The 19,430-nt window shown below is 38.8% G+C and overlaps 1 protein-coding gene across 1 annotated transcript; it reads left to right on the top strand.

The window, feature by feature from the left end:
* The first annotated feature begins 7,246 nt into the window (after positions 1-7,246).
* Positions 7,247-14,445, top strand: LOC113469200. The gene is made up of 2 exons (XM_026826719.1): positions 7,247-7,830; positions 14,426-14,445. Exon 1 carries the CDS (start codon positions 7,386-7,388, stop codon positions 7,725-7,727), a length of 342 nt encoding a protein of 113 aa, XP_026682520.1. The 5' UTR covers positions 7,247-7,385; the 3' UTR covers positions 7,728-7,830; positions 14,426-14,445.
* The last annotated feature ends 4,985 nt before the right edge of the window (positions 14,446-19,430 follow it).

Below are 19,430 nucleotides of genomic sequence, written 5' to 3'. Positions count from 1 at the left end.
AATGGATGGGTGACTTGAACATTATATTGGGAATAAAGGGAGAACGGGCTCTAGTCTTGATTTTAAATCATTACATGAAAGTAAAATAAAAAAATCAAATCAAGAATAATAATAATAAAGTGAATATTAAACAAATTAGGTAGGTACATAGGTACTGATTTTCTCTAATCACGATCGAATACACTACGGGCTAAAAAATTCCCGGAGGGACGGGCCCAGCTTGTTTTATCTTTATCTCCTTTTCCCTTTTTGTTTGTAGGTTCCTCCCATTACTGCCCAATTTCCCATAATTTCCTAGATTCTAGGACGACCTCGATATTATTCCCTCCCAAAGAAGTTGTTTGTTATTATAGTCAGCTCTATGTAAGTATGAAGCTAATTTATCTCAGGTTCTAAAAGATCATGCTGAAATGAAATTTGGACGTTCTGCCTCGAGCATTTCAGTCCAATTTGTCACCCATACCTAGTTTTTCCTCAAAAAAAATAAAGCCATATCTTTGTATAGAAATCAAAGAAGGAAGGAAACGACTTGTATAAAGAATATAAAGATAGAGAAATAGATAACGTTGGGGTAAGATTAATGCCGATAAAAGAGCTGCATAATTCAACGAAGAGAGAGAGAGTGGGAGGGAGGGAGAGAAAAAGAAAGAGAGAGAGAAAGAGAGAGAGAGTAAGAGTTTACTTTTATACAAATGTTAGAAAACTCGGATGTTGACTGGACAAAAATATTTTCCTCCCTCGTTCTCTTCCTCCTCCTTTATTCCCCCTCCACCCTCCACCTCTTCTTTCATCCCCCCTCCACCTCAATACCCTACAGCCCTAGTTATCTCCTGCTTGATTGATGAAAATGAAATGGGAAGGAAGAGAGAAATACACACATCAGTGGCGAAACCATTGGGGAAGTACCAGTATTTGTTTGATAGAATAGAATAGAATATACCTTGTTTATCCTGCCCGAATAGGACTGAAAAGTCCCTTTACCCCAGCAGTCTAAACAAGGTCTCGTACGAGATCACATGCTTGCACGTTGTTCTGATCAGTGCTCGTCGCCAGGAAGTTAGTCTGAACCTTCTGCGCTAACCGATTGTGCTACGGAAATTGTAAATGTAGTTTCTTTGTGTTATTATGTCACAACTTTGGTGCTCACTGCAGCAATGTAGAATTTTTCCCAATATCTCAATAATTAGGCTTGCCAAACGTCCCGAATTGGCCGGGACAGTCCCGAATTTCAGGGGGCGTCCGAATGTAGTTTCTTTGTGTTATTATGTCACAACTTTGGTGCTCACTGCAGCAATGTAGAATTTTTCCCAATATCTCAATAATTAGGCTTTCCAAACGTCCCGGATTGGCCGGGACAGTCCCGAATTTCAGGGGGTGTCCCGGCGTCGGGGTACTTTATGCAAGCTGAGATGAATTTTGTCGCAGTGAAATCGGCTTGGAGACTTGTTCTCGATAGAAGCTGATGGCAGCTACCATCTACCTGTTGATTTAGGTAGACCATGTTTGAATAGTTTTCGGATGTTCTCAAATTATGATGTAGACACTGTGAGACAGTTTAGATAACTAAAGACATATCCTGTTTCCTGTTTGTAGGACAGAGGTTGCCCGTGGGCTGCACCTTCCATTTTCGACAGGGTAGTGTTTTATTTTGACGGAGCTCTCGAATTTACAATACAAGAAAGAAAGAGAGGGGGAGGAGATAAAAAATGTAAAATATAGGATGATGCCAGATAGAAAGCACATTTCACATTAATGATTCCACTTTCCATCTTCCTCTCCTTCCATTCGTCTTTTTCTCTTTTATACTCCATTAACGTTTCTAATCTGGCTTTCTAATTCTTTTTAAAATTAATGAGTTTTAATTATATTTGTATAAAAGAAGGAGTGAGTGCATTTATGTAATTTTTCTTGTCTGTACATTATGCTTCCACTGTTTCTTTCTACAGACGTTCGGGGTCCTTCTTTATGTTCTTGTGCATTTATGTAATTTTTCTTGTCTGTACATTATGCTTCCACTGTTTCTTTCTACAGACGTTCGGGGTCCTTCTTTATGTTCTTTTCTTTTGGTTTCACTATGTTCCATTCCATCTGTTTTTTCTGTTTTCAAGTTTTAATGGAGTTTTTCTTTTTTCTTACATTTCCCCATCCCTCTCATATGGAAAATCGTAAATACTTGTTTGACACACTATAACTTAACTTGTCCTGTTGCACATGAACTCTTGTAATAATGTTCCATATTAGTTTCAGAAACCTTTTCATTAACCCATTCTGTGGCATTTAAGAGAATTATTGTCTGGTAGCACCATTTGTCCAAGATTTCCTCTTCATAGAGAAGGTCCTTCGTTCAATTTTCAACGATGAACATGACCAGTTGATCCTCGTAAATACGTTCACTATGTTCCATTCCATCTGTTTTTTCTGTTTTCAAGTTTTAATGGAGTTTTTCTTTTTTCTTACATTTCCCCATCCCTCTCATACGGAAAATCGTAAATACTTGTTTGACACACTATAACTTAACTTGTTCTGTTGCACATGAACTCTTGTAATAATGTTCCATATTGGTTTCAGAAACCTTTTCATTAACCCATTCAGTGGCATTTAAGAGAATTATTGTCTGGTAGCACCATTTGTCCAAGATTTCCTCTTCATATAGAAGGTCCTTCGTTCAATTTTCAACGATGAACATGAACAGCTGATCCTCGTAAATACATATTTCGTTTGGATACACAATCCGTTTCAGGCATCGGGAACTGATGAAGAACATGCTTTAAAAAAATGTAATTCAACTTTTGTTAAGTACAAAACTTAAATGGGGCGATGAATAACGACAATGATATGTACAAAGAAGTTTGCGAATCGCTCACTTTTCACAATGGTTTTTTCTTCGGTCAAAAAAACCAATGACTGTTCCACTGTAATTGTATGAAACTTTAACAATATTTAAAACCGTTAAAGAACAATCTTATAAAAAATGTGAAATCATCTTCTTCGTCCAGTCTGTGTTCTTCCTCTGCCTCCAGCACCACGTCCTTAGCCAGTAATGCTACTGGTGAGTGTCTTGTTTATGCCATTATACTACTCCTTCCACCCCTGGTTACTTAGGAGTTCAAGGAAGTATCACTCGTTACAGCTGTTGCTCGAAAATCTCGAAATGGACTGCAATGACTGTTCCACTGTAATTGTATGAAACTTTAACAATATTTAAAACCGTTAAAGAACAATCTTATAAAAAATGTGAAAAAAAAAAGTTTTTTCAAGCAGTTGATCCATGTCTCGTAGAACCAGTTTTCTCAAAATCCGTCCTACATTGATTTCTTACCTTTGAGAAGATCCTTTGTCTGATCCACCCTCGCACACCCACACCACCAGCGCGGAGATATTTACTTGTCCTGAAATCTTCGCGAATAACGTGAAGATTTATTTCCCAAGATCGCGTATAAATCTGTAACCGACTTTCCTTTTTAACCCTTTCCGTGGGAATAGTCCCAAGATGGTACGCCGCGTATAAATCTGTAACCGACTTTCCTTTTTAACCCTTTCCGTGGGAATAGTCCCAAGATGGTACGCCTACGCTGCTGTTGTTAGATACAAATATGATACTGAATTGAGTTGAAAATAGGTTATTCCTTGAATCCTTGTTTATACTGCCAGAATTTAACCTACAAGTCCCTTTTCTCCTTCGGTCTAATAAGGAAAAAAATTGAAATTAAAATGAGAAATTGAAAATTACATTTATCGGTTACATTGATGGGTTAAGACTAGCGATAATTCATCTTATTATGTCTTTTACGTTTACTTTTGTGTGTTTACATTATTTTTATCCCCATTTTTCTTCGCCTTCGTGTCCGTTACTTTTTCTTCTGAATATTGTGAAATTCTGCCTCTTTGACGCAATGCTTTTTCGAATTCCTTACCAAACTCCTTCGCTCATCCGGTATCTTACCCGTTCTTCTTGATGACTATAGTAGGTAATGTGTTCTCTTTAGGGTAGGGATATAGGTATACTTGGTAACTTGAAAATTGGTACCTTTTAATTAGCGATGTACCTATACATACTTTATTATACCTTCCAATCTTCACATAGCTACTAGCTTAAAATCAGAAATACTGTAGCATGAAAAAGGATTTTCAATTGAACAAATATAATATTTTTTGCTGAATTTTTCCCGAATGGAAGGACATTACGGGCGGAAATCAATGCATGCATTCATCTGGACGAAATGAGAAAGCACTCGCATGTCTGTGAAATAAGTGTAGGTTCTTTGTTTTCTATATTGTATGAATTTTTACATTTCATCATGAAATGAAATAACGAGTCATTGACCTCCATTATTGAACAATTTAATCAAATTTTATTTACAGAAATATACGAATATGTATAGATAGGTACAACAAGTGATAACAAGTTATGGAATATTATTGAACAATTTAATCAAATTTTATTTACAGAAATATACGAATATGTATAGATAGGTACAACAAGTGATAACAAGTTATGGTGGGGGAGGGAGAACCCCCCTCGCCTGAGGAGGGGGCTGTTGATGTGACTGAAACGAGAAAGACAGACAGACAAGTGGTGAATGAAATGATTCAATTAGTTAGAGACTAGGTAATCTGGGTATATATTCAATTAGTCAGAGGCTATAGCATGATGAATGCACCAGTTTCCGACGAGTCACTGAAGTTAAGTAAATGCCTATGTTGCCTATGGCATTCTCTACCTCCATCTCCATTACCTGATTTGTTTCAACATTTTGGGCCCAAAGTACACGTATTAGTAGATTGGAAGGTAATAAAGTATGTATAGGTACCTCGCTAATTAAAAGGTACCAATTTCCAAATAATTCATAAGAGAGAGAGAGGAGAGAGAGAGAGAGAGAGGAAGGGAGGGAGGGAGAGAGAGAGAGAGAGAGGGAGGGAGAGAGAGATCACCCTCCTTCCTCTAATTCAAGGGAGGGGGGGTCAAAGCCAATATTTCGGGGGAGAAGGGAAGGAGCTTTGTGGGAGCAATTACTCATAAAAAATATAAAACCAATTAACAGATTTCGAACTGCAACTAATTATTCTCCCATCCGAAAAAAACAACGAAATTGTTGCACCATTTTTTCCATTTTCACCGTTTCGGAAACACACAAATAAAATATTAATTAATATAGCAGAAACGATGCTTCAGGGCCGCATCCAGGATTTTCCTAGGGGGGAGGGCGTACTTAATACGGCCCTGTGATGCTTCCCCTTTGACAAAGAGGAAGCCGTGTCGGAAAGTGGAGTTGGTTGAATAGGGTAAAAGCCAAAAGGGAAAATTCGTCTGCAGTTTACACCGAATAGGGAACAACTATAAAATTGAATGAAATAACCCGGAACACACTAAAAAAAAAAACTTTCAAAATCATTAAATTTAACCCTTTCAGCCCTGTACTCCCAAGTGATCTCATGTTTAACTCTCACACTTCATTAATAGTCCCATCTTTAATCCATAGGTATACTTTCAAAATCAATAAATTTAACCCTTTCAGCCTTGTACTCCCAACTTCCCAAATAATCTCAAGTTTAACCCTTATATGCACTCCCAAGTGGTCTTATCTTTAACCTTTAACCCGTATACTTACAAGTGGTCTTGCCGTTTGAACGCCTTCCCACACATCGTACACACGTACTTCCTCTCATCACTGTGCGTCAGTTTGTGTTTAGCCAGAGCAGATGCATTACCAAACACTTTGCCGCACACCTGTAATCAGAACAAACGATAGATTTTTATTATTATTATGGTCTTTATTTTCAAATTCATATTCATACACACTGCACACACTGCTCATCTATACGGGAACAAACAATATTCCCAAGGATAGGTGGGTTGGAAATTTTGAACAACCGTAATTGACATTTCTCTCACAGATTAGTCCAGAAAATATCGAGCCTACTAGGAAATCGAGCTCCAATCTCGAGAACCAGCGGACAAGTACTGTGCGTCAGTTTGTGTTTAGCCAGAGCAGATGCATTGCCAAACACTTTGCCGCACACCTGCAATCAGAACAAACGATAGATTATTATTATTATTATGGTCTTTATTTTCACATTCATATTCATACACACTGCTCATCTATCCGGGAACAAACAATATTCCTAAGGATAGGTGGGTTGGAAATTTTGAACAACCGTAATTGACATTTCTCTCACAGATTAGTCCAGAATATATCGAGCCTACTAGGAAAGCGAGCTCCAATCTCGAGAACTAGCGGACGACTCGTGTTCTCGTGTAGTCTGTGACGAAGCATCCCCATCCCGTATGTCCCTCGTCAGATGATCAAGAAGAGACACAATAAAACCTATTTTCAGTTGTGAGAAAAACATTCCCCCCTTTTCTGAAAATTTGGCCCAATTTGTGTTTTCAAAGGATCTCATTTTTTTTCACATCACATTTTACTAGTCTGACGAAGCTTTCAAATTGTGGACACATCTTAAGAATGAAAGTAGGTACACATCGCTTTTCTAGTAGCAGTTCAAATTTAGTCATATCTTCCATAACTTTGTTTAAGTATGTATAGGTACATCATTACGTACCATCGTACGTATAGCGTACTCGTAAGTATTAATGACACACAGTTCATAAAACAAACAAAAGTCAGCAATAATTGCTGAATGAATGGACTTGCATGCACCCTGTACGCTAAGTTTATTTACGTCGTCACGTACGTATAGCGTACTCGTAAGTATTAATGACACACAGTTCATAAAACAAACAAAAGTCAGCAATAATTGCTGAATGAATGAACTTGCATGCACCCTGTACGCTAAGTTTATTTACATCGTCAGCATCACATCAGCATCTACAATGATGCAGTTGTGACACTGCAGCCTTTGTCTTTACGCTGAATAGTTTTTTGTTGAATTTTTTTGTGTTCTCGTTTTTTTGCAGTTATTTATAAGAAAAATATACCATCTGCTTTTCGTCACATGGACATAGGGCCACGGATTATATCTACATACGAGTATGTAATACATTAAATTTATTATGATATTCATAACATGACCTTGTTTAATGTGATGTAAACGATTTAGTGCAGTGAGCAGCGCTGTGGTTCATACTGCCGAAAGAACAGGTAGATGGTAGCTGCCATCAGCTTCTATCGAGAACAAGTCTCCAAGCCGATTTCACTGCGACAAAATTCATCTCAGCTTGCATAAAGTACCCCAACACCGAAAAAACTGGCCAACATTAATTCCCAATATTCTTCGTGGCCAACTAATTTGACTTGAAACTATCATTCGTCAGTTCACAAATTTTAATCGATCAACTAGAATTTTATCTCCGGAAAATTTTCTGAAACTAAAGTAAATTTTTAATTTTTTCAAATTTTATCGAAAGTTTTTCTTCAACTTCAAAAATGGCATCCATGATGGCTAACCCCAACCTTCAGATGTCCGCTTACAACTGCATTCGCCAACTGTGTGGACCCAACAATCAATTCATCGCCGAGGGAACCCTGCTGAATCAACTGAAAGCTCAGACCATGTGTCCTAATATCAACATGCTCAAGTCAGTCCTAGCTCAGCTGGTGAAAGCTAACATGGTGGATTGCTATGTTCCTCTGACCCAGGCAGGCTGTGGTCCAGACTGTGGTTGTGGCTCGTGCTGTGCTGGAGGATGCTGTGGTGGCTGTGGCTCGTGTGGCAGTTGCTGCGCCTGTGGCGGTTGCGGTAGATATTACCGCGTTAAGATCGGTTAAGATGATGGCACCTCCCCTATGGGTTCAGTGCTGATGGTTTGGTCCTGATGCGGCGGCACCGTGTAAAATTTGTACATTTTGCTTTTGTATTTTATTCAATAAAATTCCTAGTCAGATATAGGGCAGACAAAACGTCTCAATCAGTCTCTGGGTCCCCAATTAGCCTTCACAGGGCATAACGAACATTTTCCGAATTTTCAGAACTTCCAGGACATACAGTTCACCTTTTTCTCTGTATGTATCTATGCCCCAGTTTTGAAAATAATTTATCTCGCTCTCTAACAAATTAACTATTATGAATGTAAAGTATGAACTTTGGAAATGGTTTCGACTATTGAGTAAATGTTATAAAATCATGTAGATATCTATCTATATCATATGTGCACCGAAATGGGCAAATATATATAGGTAACCGTACATACCTTTGTACCTAATTACATATTTTTTGTTTGTATAATTATTGATAAATAATGTACACCTACGTCCAACATACCCATGTAGTAAGTAGTATGTACCTACAAGTCAATAAAACAAAATTATGTATTTTCCTCCGGTAAAGACACTTTCATACTAGAAATAACATTCCTCCATACATTGAAATATTTCAGGAGACATCAATACACACACATGGCACAGAGCGCCTGTGACCTGTGAGGTATTTGCATTATAAATAACAGTACAAACATGTGTCAAACCAGGGAATGCATTTTTCTCCATTGGAAAAGTATATTTATGTAGGAGCTCTACGCTTTCAGATGTTTCTCGGAACACTGACACTGATAGAAAGCTTCCTTTTCTTCCTCTAAGCTCGACATGTCTTCTCAATAAAACCCTCATTAGAAAGAGATTCAAAACGAAGGTATTTCAGGATTTTGTTGGCTAACAAGACGTTGGAATAAATGAGTCTCTCGTCTAACAATCCTGGCAGATTACGGAAGAAATAGAAATGTTGGAGCGACTTTTACTGCTGCCATATTACTCTATTACTGTGACATTGTTCTGTGCGAGCTCAACTTTATCATTACACCCTTTATAAGTTTATTTACTTTCATTTTAGCATCCAGTCATCTACAAGCCCTTTTATATTACGAAAATGTCCTGTTCAGAACCTACCATCTATTCTACCACGTTAACTCTCATTTCTGAACTGTGTCACTTTTCTGCACACGTTCCAATATAGCCGAGGCGAAAAAAACTCCAGCACATAGCTACTAGCTTAAAATCAGAAATACTGTAGCATGAAAAAGGATTTTCAATTGAACAAATATAATATTTTTTGCTGAATTTTTCCCGAATGGAAGGACATTACGGTATTAGTACCATGCGGTTTTAGGTTCATCTTTAGTTTACATCACTCCATTCCTTAACTGGCTAGCGGAGGTAGTACATTGAATGTACCACTTCCCAATAGATCACTCAAGCTAAGCATCGCTTTTGACAACGATGTAATATACGCCCCTGATTAACATTGGATGGAAATAAATAGTGTTAACATTTTTTTCTCTCCCTTTTTACATTTTTAAAACGTATAAATACATATTTTGCATTTTCCTTCCTTCTTCTCTCCCCTAGTTCACTTTATCCTGTATTGTTCATTGTTTATTGTGAACATAAAATTCCTGTATAATAGCATGTTATTCCTGAATATTAGCATGTTATATTCCACGAAATCTAGGAACGCTGTTGAGGTAAATTTTCACCGTGGTTAATTAAAAGCAATGGAAACTTGGCTAAAACGTTGATTATTTCTGGGAACTAGAAACCTCGTTCATTTTGTAGCACGAACAATTTGAAAATGGATTTGACAGGTTTGTTTGAAAAAGTGAAAAACGTACCTATTTTGAAACGCCACAGAATTTTTTATCGCTGGCAGCTCGCAATCACGTCAATTTCAAATTAGGTAGACAATATGGATATAATTTAGTCTTTTGGGTATTTTTTAGAATCTAAATTTGTCGCATAGTCATTGTATTGAGTACCTAGTTCCCTTACTTACTTTACTTTCCATGTCCGGTTACCTATTAATAACTTGTTACCCAATAATAACTAGTTACCTTTGAATCATTGAGAGAGAAACAATTAATAAAATTTTATTGATGAACTGCCCAAAGTTTGGGTTGCCAAAAGGACACTACTCAGACAGAATTGTTACAATAAAATGCCATCTTTTCTTTCATCTCGCCACTCCAAGGTTCATCTTACCTTGGTGCTGGATATGGAGCTGGAACACGAGCTCGTGGAACTACTTGGCGTGCTCGCACTACTCGATGACCTTGAAGTTTCCAACAAACTCGCCAAGTGTCCGCTAGACTGCGCCGGTGATGCTGATGACGTCACTGTTGTGGGCGGAGCTAGTGAACATTTGATGGCCAATAGCGAGGAGCTATTACTGGACGAAGAGATTGAAGTCGAGGTTGAAGAGGTACTTGAAGTAGCGACGGTAGAGCGGGAGGGGGAAGGGGAAGAGAGGGGAGGAGTGGGAGGCGGGGCGTATTGGATACAGGAAGAGTTGGGGGAGGGAGAACCCCCCTCGCCTGAGGAGGGGGCTGTTGATGTGACTGAAACGAGAAAGACAGACAGACAAGTGGTGAATGAAATAATTCAATTAGTTAGAGACTAGGTAATCTAGGTATATATTCAATTAGTCAGAGGCTATAACATGATGAATGTACCAGTTTCTGACGAGTCACTGAAGTTAAGCACCGACATGCGTGTTTGGTATCCGAACGAGCGATAGTTTTGGGGGGACTTGGAGGCGGGGCGTATTGGATACAGGAAGAGTTGGGGGAGGGAGAACCCCCCTCGCCTGAGGAGGGGGCTGTTGATGTGACTGAAACGAAAAAGACAGACAGACAAGTGGTGAATGAAATGATTCAATTAGTTAGAGACTAGGTAATCTAGGTATATATTCAATTAGTCAGAGGCTATAGCATGATGAATGCACCAGTTTCTGACGAGTCACTGAAGTTAAGCACCGACATGCGTGTTTGGTATCCGAACGAGCGATAGTTTTGGGGGGGACTCATCCAAGTTGCCTTGGTTCAGAATGATAAACAAAGGAGAACGCTGACTGTTCCCAGGTCATTATATTTCAACAAGAGCTCATTTACTATATCTAAGTTGCCTTGGTTCAGAATGATAAACAAAGGAGAACGCTGACTGTTCCCAGGTCATTATATTTCCACAAGAGCTCAGTTACTATATCTAAAGTCCATTTCGAGATTTTAGAGCAACAGCTGTAACGAGTGATACTTCCTTGAACTCCTAAGTAACCAGGGGTGGAAGGGACATAAACAAGACACTCACCAGTAGCATTACTGGCTAAGGACGTGGTGCTGGAGGCAGAGGAAGAACACAGACTGGACGAGGAAGATGAGGAAGAAGTGGGAGAGGAGGAAGAAAGGCTGGAGTGATGGTTTTCCGTATGTCGCCTTAGGGAGCGCGCATCACAGTAGGATTTGCCACAACCTTCCGCCTTGCACTCGTACGGCTTCTTGTTCCGGTGCGTCAACATGTGACCGTTCCTGAAAACAGAAATAAAACAAAAAGGATTAACCATTAGCCACCATTAAAAGTAGCAAAAGTCGGCTTGGTGGGTAGTGCGTCTACTTTGTAAGACCAGCCATTCACTATCAGGTAATGCCACAACCTTCCGCCTTGCACTCGTACGGCTTCTTGTTCCGGTGCGTCAACATGTGACCGTTCCTGAAAACAGAAATAAAACAAAAGGATTAACCATTAGCCACCATTAAAAGTAGTAAAAGTCGGCTTGGTGGGTAGCGCGTCTACCTTGTAAGACCAGCCATTCACTATCAGGTAGACCTGATCAGGTATGCCTGACACCTGATGAACACAAACACCATTAGGTAGACCTGATAGGTGCGGCTGAAAAGGTCCTAATGTCAAGTCTACCTAATTCCTGATGAGCACACACACTCGGTGGTGTAGAGGTCAAGGCGCTCGTCTGGTAAATATGGCCACCCTACCAGTCAGTCATACAAAAAATTCTGCAACACTACAAAAGCTCACTACAATAACAAGAGACAAAAACAAAGAACAGCAAGGAAAGAAGGAAATTAATTATGTTTATTAATATAAAAGGGACAAGGTCCTGATGAGCACACACACTCGGTGGTGTAGAGGTCAAGGCGCTCGTCTGGTAAATAGGGCGACCCTACCAGTCAGTCATACAAAAAATTCTGCAACACTACAAAAACTTCCTGATGAGCACACACACTCGGTGGTGTAGAGGTCAAGGCGCTCGTCTGGTAAATAGGGCGACCCTACCAGTCAGTCATACAAAAAAATCTGCAACACTACAATAACAAGAGACAGAAACACAGAACAGCAAGGAAAGAAGGAAATTAATTATGTTTATTAATATAAAAGGGACAAGTATACAACAGTACAAGGAAACGTACATGGCACATTGCATACATACTCTTATATTTTATTGTACAGGGTGACCCAGCGTTACCTGACGGTTTTTAAAATGATGCTACACGTTCAATTTTCAAGATAAAAGAGTGATATTTATTTTAATTGAAAGATAACAAAATGAGGTTTACTTTTTTGGGCATTTTGTTTGTGATGGTGATCAGGTGTGGAAGACGACGCTAGCCGAAAAATCGCCCTCATTTTGAAAACACTCAATCTGGTTCAAAATTGAACATACTGTCTCTAGCACTTCCTGGACTATAGCACGATTTTCTCGATGAAAAGCACCAGTCAACTTATCCAGAATCCTTGTCTTATAAATATAGACCTTGTTTTTAACGTATATCCATAAAAAAAATGTCGCACGAGCTAAGATCGGTTGTGGAGGGAGGAAAAGCAAAATGGGTGCGAAACTTTTCTCGGTGAAAAGCACCAGTCAACTTATCCAGAATCCTTGTCTTATAAATATAGACCTTGTTTTTAACGTATATCCATAAAAAAAAATGTCACACGAGCTGATCGGTTGTGGAGGGAGGAAAAGCAAAATGGGTGCGAAACTTCCACTAGGCATTACTCAAGAATTCACTACTTTTACGAAATACCACCACAGCGAAAGCTTGATGTTGCGGGGTCCGCGCCTACATTGATTGTAACAAAAGCTTATTTTGTTCTGAACTCAGTGATGTTCATTTCAACAAGCTACGACAAGTTATAACAAAGTTGTGGGCAAATCAAAATCGTCTGGTAACGCTGGGTCACCCTGTATAACCTGATTCCTCCTGTTCTCATTACCTCCCAAAAGCTTATTTTGTTCTGAACTCAGTGATGTTCATTTCAACAAGCTACGACAAGTTATAACAAAGTTGTGGGCAAATCAAAATCGTCAGGTAACGCTGGGTCACCCTGTATAACCACATTCCTCCTGTTCTCATTACCTCCTCTTTCTAGTCTCATTCTCTCTTGTTTTCTTTTTGTGCATCTCAATTATTCTCTTCTATTCATGCTGAATTTTTCTTCTCCATTCTAAACACATGCGACAAAAGACAAAACTAATTTTGAATATTTTCTCTTTCTTTGCCTTCCGCCTGTCGTCTTATCTTTCATTCCTCTTTGGTTCTTCCCTTAAGATATTTCCTTGCTTCTCATTTTTACCCCATATCGCAAAAATTTTTATGCATCTCAATTATTCTCTTCTATTCATGCTGAATTTTTCTTCTCCATTCTAAACACATGCGACAAAAGACAAAACTAATTTTGCATATTTTCTCTTTCTTTGCCTTCCGCCTGTCGTCTTATCTTTCATTCCTCTTTGGTTCTTCTCTTAAGATATTTCCTTGCTTCTCATTTTTACCCCATATCGCAAAAATAATAAGAGGTGTACACGTACCTATTATAATTCATGCGATATACGTACCTATTTGTCTCCCTTTCTTTTTATTTCTTTCTCTACGGAAGTAAAGAGAATTCTCGATTTTCAGTCTCATCTGTCTCATTCTAGCTGTATAAAGGAGGTGCAGCTACTCTCTCTCTGCTCCTTCCTTCTTGCCTCTTTCTATCCCTCTCTCGAGCTCTCTCTCTCTTGTGATGTGTTATTCATAACTTGAGTGCTCAAAAATTAAAGTAGGTACCTTTTACATTTTATACGTCAGATAGTTTCTCATTTTCTCCTCTATCTCTTTCAAGTGGTCCAAATATTTATCTGTGACTGTGGCTCTGAAAAGGTTGCTTTCAATTTCCACGGAGAAAAAATGGCAAACAATCGCATAGGATGAGAAGAAGTAAAGAAATAGAGTGAAGAAAAAAAGCGGATGAAAATTGTCAGAAGAAAGATAAATTATATTGTTTATATAAAAATCCATTTTCCTTTTCTCTCCTATTCTCTCTCTCTTGTCCTCTCCTATCATTAGATACTAGATAGACATGATACACTGTTCCATTAAAAATATATATATACCTAAGAATTTAGCTAAAAAGTCGTGAGTGAAACAAAATTTGTCCTCCCAAAATTGCTGACACTCAAACCATCTCCAGAAATACAGAAGTCGAAAAAATCTACTAAATCTACATAATATTTATGATAATTTACACTTGTGAGGAAAAAGGTATAAAATTTACAATGTAGGTAGTTTTTATGTGGAAAGAAATGCGTAGGTAGGAAGGGAAAGGGAATACTGAATGAGACAATGAGAGATAGATGCAGGAAACGTAGAGAAAAGAAAGGGAGAGAAGAGGGGAAAATGAGGGAGAGAGAAATCAATAAAATTCCATGTGTATATTTTAATATTTAATGCATTCTTAGTTCATTTTCATGCAGGGTAAAAAGGTAGTTTTCAGGAAAAAAAGTCCCAGGTTCGATTCCCTGGTGAAAAACAGGGAAAAAGTCCGAGGTTCGATTCCTCGGGGGGAAAAACAATCCGATTAAAACCAATAAAATTCCATGTGTATATTTTAATATTTAATGCATTCTTAGTTCATTTTCATGCAGGGTAAAAAGGTAGTTTTCAGGAAAAAAAAGTCCCAGGTTCGATTCCCTGGTGAAAAACAGGGAAAAAGTCCGAGGTTCGATTCCTCGGGGGGGAAAACAATCCGATTAAAAAGGTCAACGGATTTATTTCCAATTCTCTTGGTTTAACCTGAAAACAAAGTAGGTAGTATGTCTCTTTCAGAATGGTGCGACATATTTTTGGTACATGAGGGGGGAAAACAATCCGATTAAAAAGGTCAACGGATTTATTTCCAATTCTCTTGGTTTAACCTGAAAACAAAGTAGGTAGTATGTCTCTTCCAGAATGGTGCGACATATTTTTGGTACATGAAAAAAATAGCCAGTACTTATTTAGCACTTCATATTTGAGATTGGACACAATATGATAAGGAGGTAAATGAACATAGAAAGAAAGGGAGGGAGAGAGAGAAGAGATAGAGGGAAATATACAGGGAGAGAAAGAGAGGAGAAAGAGGGAGAGAGGGAAACAGAGAAAGAAAGGGAGGGAGAGAGAGAAGAGATAGAGGGAAATATACAGGGAGAGAAAGAGAGAGGAAAAAGGTATAAAATTTACAATGTAGGTAGTTTTTATGTGGAAAGAAATGCGTAGGTAGGAAGGGAAAGGGAATACTGAATGAGAGATAGATGCAGGAAACGTAGAGAAAAGAAAGGGAGAGAAGAGGGGAAAATGAGGGAGAGAGAAACAAGGGAAGGAGGAGGGAACGAGGAGGAGAAAGAGAAAGCTTGATGTAATACGTGAAATATTTTATATCATAGAGCATGGAGGTGTGTACTGTGTAGGTATTTGTGCAGTGTACAAAATATTATACGGAAACGCAAAGAGAAGAAGAACTAAAAGATTCAGTCTAATGGAAATTAAATAAAAGTCGAAGCAACGTGGGAGGACAAAACCAGTGATGTGGGGTTCATTTGGAACAGAGGTGTATACACGTAGACATTGTAGGCTAATAACATCTCATGAGAACTGAGGCAGTAACACCTCTTGACCTCTTGAAAAAGGTATGGAAGACTGAACTGTACCTGTAAGGTCTTATCGTCCCGAAATCACAACGTGGGAGGACAAAACCAGTGATGTGGGGTTCATTTGGAACAGAGGTGTATACACGTAGACATTGGAGGCTAATAACATCTCATGAGAACTGAGGCAGTAACACCTCTTGACCTCTTGAAAAAGGTATGGAAGACTGAACTGTACCTGTAAGGTCTTATCGTCCCGAAATCAAAGAACGACAGGATAGGAGAAAGCCAGCCATTCTGAGATCGAACATTATCCATTCAGGATAAAATCCATCGCGGGCGGGTGTCGAACCCGCAGCCTAGCACTTACAAGGCAGACGCGCTACCAACCAAGCTAACCAGACTGGCCAATAAAACTGAAGCAGTAACATTTTCATTCAAAACTAATAGCTTGGCTGAGAGGCCGGTTATCATTGGTCAAGTTGGCGGCAAGCATGTGCAAATGCAGAAATAGGGAAAATTTGTTCGATATTGAGGACGGACTAGTCAGTTAGTGTTAGTAAGGGAAAATTTGTTCGATATTGAGGACGGACTAGTCAGTTAGTGTTAGTAAGGGAAAATTTGTTCGATATTGAGGACGGACTAGTCAGTTAGTGTTAGTAAGGGAAAATTTGTTCGATATTGAGGACGGACTAGTCAGTTAGTGTTAGTAATAGTATTGGTCAAGTGAGGACGGACTAGTCAGTTAGTGTTAGTAAGGGAAAATTTGTTCGATATTGAGGACGGACTAGTCAGTTAGTGTTAGTGTCAGTTAGTGTTAGTAATAGTAACAAGAATGTTCTTAATGTCATATTATGAAGAGATATTTATTAGTACCATGCGGTTTTAGGTTCATCTTTAGTTTACATCACTTTCTTTTTTTTTAGCTTTAACAAAAATGAAAGAGAGAAAAAAGAAACATCAGAGAGAAATTTTCATTTTCCTGTAAGCGCCTGAGTTCTTTTTCTCCCATTTCCCTGTTCTCTCTCAACCAGACTACCCTTTTTGTCTCCTTTTATATTTCTCTATCTCTCCTCCCTCCCCTCTTTTTTCTTTATCTCTCTCTCTCTTCTTTTACCGTTGTTCCTCGCTTTTCCATTTTACCATAAATACCCAATGATAAGTATACTGACCGTTGCATTGCTAAACTCTGTTCTGATTATAAGACTTATCCACAGATTAGGAAATTATCCATTTGATGAAGGATTTCAATGTTAGGTGGTACTTTTAGATAAAAAAAATATGTAAAAAAAATAATAATAATAATAATAATAAAAAAAAATGCTAGTAAAAGTCTTGTCTTACCTGAGTAGAAAAAAACCTTGCTAGAAATTTTCTAAATAGAAAGACAAAATACCCCTCTAGGTACGTACTCAACACAATTTTATAATGTGATTAAAAAATTGTTCGAGGGCCTTTTGTTTGGGTTAGGCCCGAAAGAGGGTATGAAAAGACCTATTGTCTAGGATTGTGGCGGGGGCTTTTGTTCAAAATCTCGCGCTTAAAATTTTCACAGCGGATTTTTAACTTGTACAGGCCCTTATAGTTAGTAACATAAGGAGAAGAAATTTGCATCACCCTGAGGTTTGCCTACCTACAAAGCTGTATTCCTTTCTTTATTACTAAAGTAGAGTTTTGGACTTTTTTCCAGTTTGAAAGAAGATGAATAGGAAAGAAGTACCTATGATATTACACGATTCTAGTAATGATTCCTCTGATGGTTTAAAACAACCATAGGGTGGGAGCAGTTAAATTTTTACTTCCGAGTAAAACAGTCCTGAGGAAGCATTGTAACTGAGGAGGGGGATCATTCACAATTAAGACCAAAAGTCAATCAAAATTGGACTTGTGTTTTATGTTTCAGGTTTATTCCTCAATTCCTTGATATAAGTACGAATAATTACTCCTGAAGCCTTTGATAAAAAGTGCTCCGAGACGATGGGGTGCTTAATGAACCTATGCGTCCGTTCTGTGGGCCTGAGTCGACCAAAATACTAAATTTGAGCTTGTCTGTCTGTCTGTCTGGTCTTTAGAGTCAGCCGAACTTCTTTCTTGCGAGGTATATAAGTACGAATAATTACTCCTGAAGCCTTTGATAAAAAGTGCTCCGAGACGATGGGGTGCTTAATGAACCTATGCGTCCGTTCTGGGGGCCTGAGTCGACCAAAAGACTAAATTTGAGCTTGTCTGTCTGGTCTTTAGAGTCAGCCGAACTTCTTTCTTGCGAGGAGAAAGAAAGGGAGGGAGAGAGAGAAGAGATAGAGGGAAATATACAGGGAGAGAAAGAGAGGAGAAAGAGAAAGAAAGGGAGGGAGAGAAATAGAGAGAAGGAAAGGGAGGAGAGAGGGAGAGAAATAGAGAGAAGGAGTCCAACAGAGGGAAGGAAATTGAGGGAGAGAGGGAAACAGAGAAAGAAAGGGAGGGAGAGGGAGAGAGAGAAAGAGAGGGAGGGAAAAAACGGAATAGAGAAATTGAGAATTGAATAGAGAAGGGTTTCTATTTCTACCCAATGGAAATTATACAATTTTCGAGTGGTGTACTCAATACTCATAAACATGCCATCCCTTTCTCTCTCTCACACCAGAGAGGAAGAGGGAGAGAAGGAACAAAGAGAGAGCAAGGGAGAGGGAGATAACGAGGCAAGGAGGAAGGGAAAGACACGGAAGGAGAGAGATAGAGGCAAAGAGGAAAGAGCAGAGCGAAAGAGAGGTTGAGGGAGAGAGAGGGAAAGAATCAAGGAAGGAAAGAGATAGAGAGAGAGAGAGAGAGAGAGAGAGAGGGGAGGGAGAGTCAAGGAAGGAGGAAGAGAAAGAAGGGACAAAGGGAGAGGAAAAGAGCTAATTAGTTTAGACAAGGACTTATCAGCTTATCAAACGGTACAAAACAGTAGTACATACATACATGTACAATGTACATCAAGGTAAATCACACATGGTATAATACACCGTGGTACATCGCACTAGGGTACAGCAGGTATTACCTCGCGTTCTGACCACAAACATTACACTGTCTGGAAAACAAAGCTGATTACTCCAACATGACAGTATAATTTGAGGTCACAACATACACAAATAAAACAATTTGAGGTCACAACATACACAAATACAGGTCACAAAATACACAAATACAGGTGTGACCTTACCACCTGTAGCAAATGACTACCTTTATGACATTGCTCTTTTTTGCCTTATGATTTTTAACACTAAATCCCCTCTTTGTTTTTTCTTCTTCTTTCTTTAGGAGGGGATGTAGTTTTTCATCCTCGTTTTCATTTCGTAGCATAACTGCTATATTAGACCCCTTGGACTCGTATGGTCTGTGTCGTAACATGCCCATCTTGTATCTCGCCTTCGTCAGATGGATGACTAGCCTTGTGTACAATTGTACATGCCTAGGTAGGTATGTACCTACATACTTCGATGTTAAGGAGCTCGGTAGAGCTCCTCCCCGCCAAGTCAAAATCAAAACAGTTTGACAGCTATTAGGTTAATAATACGTTCTAGGTAGCTATTTACCTACCTCTGAGATAGCAGCAGTTAGATAAATGTGTGTTCAGGGTATGAAAGTTAGATAAATGTGTGTTCAATATCTACTGGAAAGCTAAATTTCTCCTTGAAGAAAATAATAACACAGTGAGTCCATTCAAGCGTGCTCAGAAATATCTTGGAACAATCTATGTTATCTCAATGAACGAAAAGCAAAAGGAGAGAGAGAGAGAGAGAGAGAGAGAGAGAGAGAGAGAGAGAGAGAGAGAGAGGGAGGGA

Source organism: Diaphorina citri, unplaced genomic scaffold, assembly GCF_000475195.1.
Source record: "Diaphorina citri unplaced genomic scaffold, Diaci psyllid genome assembly version 1.1 scaffold985, whole genome shotgun sequence".
Taxonomy (NCBI): domain Eukaryota; kingdom Metazoa; phylum Arthropoda; class Insecta; order Hemiptera; family Psyllidae; genus Diaphorina; species Diaphorina citri.
Note: the sequence above shows the minus strand (reverse complement) of the source record. Positions and strands in the feature narration are given on the sequence as shown.